The sequence below is a fragment of the Cavia porcellus genome, unplaced genomic scaffold, assembly GCF_034190915.1.
Source record: "Cavia porcellus strain 051 isolate PalLab524CR breed Dunkin Hartley unplaced genomic scaffold, mCavPor4.1 scaffold_15, whole genome shotgun sequence".
Classification (NCBI taxonomy): domain Eukaryota; kingdom Metazoa; phylum Chordata; class Mammalia; order Rodentia; family Caviidae; genus Cavia; species Cavia porcellus.
The window spans coordinates 48,263,849-48,271,427 of NW_026947498.1; the positions used below are offsets into that span (position 1 = coordinate 48,263,849).

General features: G+C 39.7%; 1 protein-coding gene across 1 annotated transcript; it reads left to right on the forward strand.

The window, feature by feature from the left end:
• The first annotated feature begins 857 nt into the window (after positions 1-857).
• Trmt10c (tRNA methyltransferase 10C, mitochondrial RNase P subunit) lies at positions 858-5,593 on the forward strand. The gene is made up of 2 exons (XM_003469250.5): positions 858-1,076; positions 3,709-5,593. The coding sequence occupies exon 2, from the start codon at positions 3,740-3,742 to the stop codon at positions 4,982-4,984; it is 1,245 nt and encodes a 414-aa protein (XP_003469298.3). The 5' UTR covers positions 858-1,076; positions 3,709-3,739; the 3' UTR covers positions 4,985-5,593.
• The last annotated feature ends 1,986 nt before the right edge of the window (positions 5,594-7,579 follow it).

Genomic DNA, 7,579 nt, shown 5'->3' on the forward strand with positions numbered 1-7,579 from the left:
TATTTTGTCAGGTGTGGTGGCACACGCCCGTAAACCCAGCACTCCGGAAGGTGAGGTAAAAGAATTGCTCTGAGTTCGAGGTCAGCCAGGACTACATATTGAGACTCTGTCTCAAACAAAACAAAAGTCCACCACTTGAAATCCCTTTATATCCCTCTTTGTTTCTCTCCATAAATATTTCCTACTCTTGACCTCAAAAACTAAGAAAAAAATTATTTTTGTTTTAGTGAGTACACAGAGTCTAAGAAGAAAGTACCTTAAGAGGATTTTTAAACTTTTTTTTTTTTTCTTTTTTGCTTTTGGGGGTTTGGGGCTGTTTTCTTTTGTTACAGGGTCTTACGATGTAGCCCACGCTGGCCTGGAACTCACAGCAGTCCCCCAGCCTCAGCCTCCCGAGTGCTGGGATTACAAGCGTGAGACACCATACCTAACTTTTCTCTCTCTTTTTTTTTAAAACAGTCTCACGATGTAGTTCTGGCTGGCCTTTAACTCACTATGTATCCCAGGCTGGTATCGAACTCCGGGCGATCCTTCTCTCTTAGCCTCCCAAGTGCCAAGATTACAGGTTGGCACCACCGCCCCCCTCCCCCCCCCGCTAGCCCCTAAACAAACCCCATGTTAGCTAAAGCGCCCTTCTTCATAAAGCAATGGCAGCCTGGTGTGGTTGCGCAGGGCAATAGTCCTATTCCGAAGGCTGAGGCAGAAGGAGCCTTACGAGTTCGAGACAAGCCTGGGATACAAAGTGAGCTCAAGAGCAGCCTGAACTACATAGCAGGCCTTCTCAAAAAAAAAAAAAAAAAAAAAAAAATTTTAAAGGCCAATCGCGACCCCTCGCTCTCAACCCGGAAGGGTTTCCGCGCCTCACGTGACGTCAGGATTTCGCGCCGGTTGGAGAGAGGTGAGACTCCGGCTGTGCCCCCGGAGTCCCCGCTGAGTAGATGACTCTTGCGGGCTACACTGTGAAGCGAGGCGCAGGTCAGCCGCAGTGCGCGCTTCCCAGCGGTGTTCCACGCAGATCTTCGGCCAGTGGAATCCGCGCTCCGTGAGGTTGCAGCGTGGCTGTCTCTGCACTCCCGGTATGTGCACGCGTCTGGCTCCCAGTACGTGTGGGGCCGATGGGTGGGGCTGACGGCCCGGGAGGCGCATACTGCCATGTGCGCCGAGAAGGCCGCAGGGAGAGAGAACCCAGTGCTCAGGTGCGTCCCAGGAAATACGGGACCAGAAACGAGAGCGGTGTTTCCCAAAATGAATTCCTTCATCGCTTAATAAAATGTAGCTGTTCATGTGTAATTCCATTTACTAGAGTCAAGTTGAAGGATCGTGAGTTCGAAGCTAGCATGGATAATTAAGCAAGAATGTGTCTCCAGTTTTAAAATAAGTAAAAGGGCTTGTACTCAATGGTAGCGCAAAAATAAAAATGTAGGCGCTTGTTTCTCCGATATTCTAGAAGCGTTCAGTTTACAAAGACAAAATTGAAGACGTATCGGGTTAGGGCCCCAGGTTAAATATTGTGGGGAGTCTGAAGTTTAAAAAACACTTTTTTTTTCTTTAAAGAAATCTCTGAACACTTCTTAAATGTAAGAAGTCTTAATCAGGCTATTTTTAAGACAATATTTGAATGATTATTGTAAGGCAAATGCAGTCAAATGTGGGACTCAGTGGCAACGGTGTAAACAGATAATCCTTATCATTTAACCAAACGACTACAGTAAGGTGTTACGCTACCATCACAGCCACAGGAGGAACAGGAGGAATACTTGCTTTCAAGCATGACTTGAAACCAGGCTTGGTGGCACGTACCTATAATTTCAGCACTCGAGAAAGCTGAGGCAGGAGGATCAAAGTTTGATCCCAGCTTGAGCAACTTTGTGAAACCTGACTCAAAATTTAAAAGAAAAATTTTAAAGTGGAGGTGAGAGGGACTCCTAGGGATGTAGCTAGGTGTGAAGGCCTGTGTGTTCAATTCCCAGTACTGCAAAAATAAAAATAAAGTATAAGATGAAGAATAGAAGAATAGCTTAGGTTGGGAATGTAGCTCAGTGGTACAGCATTTGCCTAGCATACATAAGATTCTTCTTTAAAGAAACGTGTTTTTTAAACTTCCATCCCAAGCACTACATAGAAGAAAATCAGATTGAAAAGAGGTGAATGGAGTCAAAAAGTGTTCAGAAAGTAGAGTGACTGTAACAGGTATGACTGATTGACAGGACAGTAATGAAATGGCCCAGTTTCTAGCTCCTGCACCTGGTTTGGGAGCAGTGTCCTTCCCGGCAGTTGAATACAGGAGGAGCTGGTTGAGGAGGGAAAAGAGAGATTATTTCAATTTGTTACACTAGAGGTATCTTTCAGGTTGTTGGTAATGAAAGCTACAGAATTATATCAGATCTCATGGAAAAGTAGATTGAAAAAAGGGATAAAGACAGATTTACCTTAGTTGTGGAGAATATTGGCATCCTGGCACAGCCCAAAGAAGCAGAAAACTGCGGAGGTCAGGTAATTAAATAAAACCAAAGGATGAGGCTATCCTGAACTACAAAGTGAGACCCCATCTCAAAAAAAAAAAAAAAAAGGAAAAAACCAACCAACCCAAAGGAAAAGGAAAATTTTATTTTCAGATGTTTTTGTTATATTTTATTTTTTAAAAATTCAATTTTTTTCACTTTGAAATTGATACTAGTTGCACAGATTTAAGGATCTCTTTTTCTTCTTTTTTTAGCGTCTCCATCTTTTTTTTTTTTTTTTTTTTTTGTCTTGTTCATTTTTTATTGGTACCAGGGATCGAACTCATGACCACCTGCTTGCAAGGCAGGTGCTTATGCTGCTGAGCTAAATCCCCAGCCCTAGCATCGTCATCTTGTGGGCATCCATTTCTTTAGGATAAAACTGTGGTGTTTTATATGTATTTTTCCTAGTTTGGGACATTTTGGATTTGTTTGGGCTTTGGGGCTTTTTGGTGGTGGGGTTCATTATGCAATTTAGGCTGGCCTCAAACTCACGGCAATCATCTTGCCTCAGCCTTCTAATTTCTAAGATTACAAGTGTTCACCATATCTGGCCTTGTTTGATGGTTTTATATCCTGTTAAGTCTGGGCTGGAAAAGAGTTTGTTGGTAGGCTTTTAGGTTTTGGTGGGTGTTTTTTTTTTAGGTGGTTTCCTTATGCTGCTTTTTAATTATATCTGTGTACTGTGTCTTCTTCTGAAAATACAAAGGCATTGTTATAGGCACTTTTAAGTGCTTTTTACCATTTACAATCTGTCGCTTGCTTGTCTTCTGTCTGGTGTTCTTTTTTGTGGGTATCTAGAGTAGATTATTAACATCATGATCTCATCTATATCAGTCACACGTAACTTTATTATTCAGTAACATTGACCCTATATACAAATCTAAAAGGATCTTCAAATTATCTTTTTGGGGGCTGGGGATTTAGCTCAGTGGCATAAGCGCCTGCCTTGCAAGCAGGCAGTCGTGAGTTCGATCCCTGATACCAATAGAAACAAAAAAGACAAAAAAAAAAAAAAGACAACCATCCCCAAATTATCTTTTTGCCTAAAGCTGTAACTAAATTAGTATCTAAAATAAGAATCCAGAGAAGTTGGATTCTGACTATAAGCATTATGTTTCACAAATCAGTTGCGTTTTAGTATCAGATTTATATTTGGAAGTTTAAAAATATCTTCTAACTTGATTTTATTTATCTTCTTTTACAGAAGTTGTTTTTTCATATCTGTATTCTTCAAAATGAATATTAGTGGCACTTTCTTAAGACCTTTTGCCAGGTATTTGGTGTCATTTACCCTTCCTAGGAAGAGAAGAAATGTATATTCAACAATTCTACAGAGACATATGTCTTCCAAGATACCAGCTGTGTCTTATCCAAATAGGGAGGGTACATCCCCTCCTGAGCAGCTAGAATTGGATGGGTGGAAAACTACAATGAAATCCGGTATGCAAGAAGCTGTTTCCACAGTCCCAAGCAACAAGGATGAAGATACACTAGCTGCCACCAGAGAATTAATCGAGATGTGGAGATTGCTTGGGAAACACGTACCAGAACATATCACTGAAGAAGAACTGAAGACAGTCATGGAATGTGCTTCTAAGTCATCAAAAAAAAAATACTTAAAATACTTGTATATTAAAGAAAATGTAAAAAGAGCTAGGCAAAACAAAAAGCAAATGAAAGCAGCAGCAAAGGAAGAAGCACAACAGGCCAAGCTGTTAGAAACCACTGAGGAAGCTAAAGAGCAAAACTTCTTATTCCTTCGACTTTGGGACAGATATAACACCATTGCAATGGGTTGGAAGGGTGCCCAGGCTATGCAGTTTGGACAACCTTTGGTTTTTGATATGGGTTATGATCATTATATGGATTCAAAGGAACTGCAGTATACTGTTTCCCAACTTTTAGAAAGTGAAGGATGCAACAGAAGAGATGTTGACCCTTTTCATATTTACTTTTGCAATCTTAAAATAGACAGTACTTACCAGAGAGAGTTAGTTAAACATTATGGAGAAAAATGGGACAAATTGCTTTTAACAGCAACAGAAAAGTCTTATGTAGATTTATTTCCAAAAGATAGTCTTATATATTTAACTGCAGATTCTCCCAATGTTATGACTACTTACAAACATGACAAAATTTATATAATTGGCTCATTTGTTGATAAAAGGATGCAGCCAGGTACCTCTCTAGCCAAAGCAAAACGGTTAAACCTGGCAACAGAATGTCTTCCATTAGATAAATATTTACAATGGGACTCTGGTAACAAAAATCTTACCTTAGACCAAATGATGCGAATTTTGTTATGTCTGAAAAACACTGGTAATTGGAAAGAGGCCCTGAAATTTGTTCCCAGGAGAAAACATAATGGTTATCTAGACATTTCTGAGCATTCTCAAGAGTTTGTAAACAGATTGAAGAAGGCAAAAACTCTTAATTCATTTCCAAAACATACTTCAAGTAGACAGACGTGGAAAAGGTAGGAATGAGAAGATTTGACAGCTTAAAAATAAATTGGCACAAGGGCCAGGGGCATAACTCAGTGGCACAGCACCTGCCCAGCAAGTGTGAGGTCCTGAGTTTAAGTGCTGGCACATAAATAAAATGGCATGAAACTACAGTTCTTTTTTTTAGATCAATTTTTTTTTTTTAAATCAGCACTGGGGATCAAACTCATGACCACATGCTTGCAAGGTAGGTGCTTATGCCGCTGAGCTAAATACCCAGCCCCTATAGTTTTTGTCTTTTTGAGACAGGGTCTCCTATTGCAGTTCAGGCTGGCCTTGAGCTCACTTTGTAGCCCAGGTTAGTCTCGAACTCTCAACAATCCTCCTGCCTTAAGTCTCCCAAGTGCTGGGATTACAGGCATGAGCCACCACGCCCTGCTTTAGTTCTGTTTTTTAATGGAACTCATTTTCTCTTTCTTTGAAAGGTAATATTTCCAAACTAAGTTGTTGTCCAATTACTTAAATCTCTATAGAATTTTGAGAATGTATTTTGTTTATGATAGACATTTAATAATCAGTACCCATGTTGATTTAATGGAGTAATCTTTACATGAGGCCAATAAAACACTTTCACCATTGCTGTGATTTGAGTAGTGTTTCAGACTTTGTTTCCTTTTGGTTTTTTTGTTTGTTTGTTTGTTTGTTTGTTTTTTAAGACAGGGACTTATTATGTAGTTCAGACTGGCCATGGATTCACTATGTAGCTGTGAACTCATGGTGATCCTCCTGCCTTTGCCTCCTAAGTGATGTAGAAACAGGCATGTACCGCCTTGTCCTGCCTAAAGTTTGTATCTTAAACTTTTCTAAGGTGTATTAGGTCTCATCTGGTATCAAGTGGCACAAACACAACTCATGGGACTCTGGTGACAAAAATCTTTTGGGGGGAAAAAGAGAACAATTTACCACAAGTGTAAAAAAGGCATCTCTTGAGGCTTAAACAACCAGTAAGTACAAAAGGAAAATCTATAGCTGGACATCAGGAACAAATGGAACTAGAGAGCTGAATAGCTCCAGCAAATAGCATTATTTCTGTACAACTGAGCTTGCACTATAGTCTTACTCCACAGAAAAAAGCACAACTACTACTAATTCCAGAGCTTCCTATGAAAGTCTTAACCATTTGAAAGGAAATGGTATAGGCTATCTTAGTTCTCAAGTCCAGAAACCTGGAAAGAGTTACGACTTACTCATCCCTATACTAATCAGTTGACTAGGGAAGAATGAGTACATGATTAACCAAGCTTGAGCAAGGTGTCTTTGTTTTGTAACCAGCTGCAGCCAAGGGTGCAGTCTGTACAATATGGAGGCTTCCATTCAAAACTTGTGGCTGGTGAAACATTTCCTAGAAAAGGAAAACTAATAGGCAAGATACATGTAACGTTAACCAAATCTTTTTTTCCTAAAGGCAAGAAATCAGTTTTACCTCCACAAACTCATTTTTCATAGCATAGCCAAGTCATCTCTTATTTAACCAAGATTCAATTAAGCAATATGCCATAACATCTATGACATGCCCAGTATTGTATCAATGCTTGAATGTAATGAGTGAACTACCACCTGAAGTTAAGAAACCCTAAATCAATTTTTTTAATGAAAGGGTAGTAGTAAAAGGTGGTAATGTGAATAAAAATATTAGAAAAATGAGTCCAGTGTGACAGGCAGGTCAAGGCTATTCAAAGCAAACTCCCCTGCAAAATGAACTTCAGGAACACTATTCATTGTCGGCTATCTGCATCATTAAAATTTTTTTTCCACATGTAGTGACACATGCCTGTAATTCCAGCACTTAAGAGGCTGAAGAAGGAGGATCACTGCAACTTTTAAGACTTAAACTACATCTGATTGTCACTGAGTATTAAAAAAAAAAAAACTACATAGACCCTATCTCCAAAAAAATTATTTCTAAGCATGGATGTTCAAAATAAGTCAGCTTCATTATAGACTTGGAATTCATAAAATCTTTTTATAATGTTGGGCATTGAATCCAGAGCCTCCCTACAGGTCTACATTCCCGGCCCTTTTAAATTTTTTATATTGAATACAGAGTCTTGCTAAGTGGCTAAATTGCTCAGACTGAGTTCGAACACACGCTCATCCTCTTTTTAGCCTTCCAGAGTGCTAGTATTGCAGGTGTCATGAGGTCCCACTTTATTGTTTCTTGAGACAGGATCATTATATAGTCCAGGCTGGTCCTGCCTCAGCCTCCCCACCACTAGGATGTGCATGTGACATCAAATGTGACAATCTCTTATTTTAGATTCCCAGCTTTTAAATTATGTAGAATCCAGCTGTGGGATCAGGACAAACCCTGAAAAAATTTTGTGACCTGACAACGGGTAGTACATTATGAATCAATTTCATTACATCCTGTTAAATGGTAAGGGTCTTGTGTTTCAATTAGTGAAGTGGTTAAGAACAAGAGATCAAGGTTGTGAGCAAAGGATTTAGCTCAGTGGCAAACTCACAGTCGTGAGTTTGATCTCTGGTACCAAAACAAAACAAAAACAAATTTGCTTGGCAGGGCTAGGACTACCAATAGCCTACATTTTATTGTAGCTCCCAGCCTACACT

Coding starts and splice junctions, on each gene's coding strand:
- Trmt10c (XM_003469250.5), top strand. CDS start 3,740: ATGAATATTAGTGGCACTTTCTTAAGACCTTTTGCCAGGTATTTGGTG.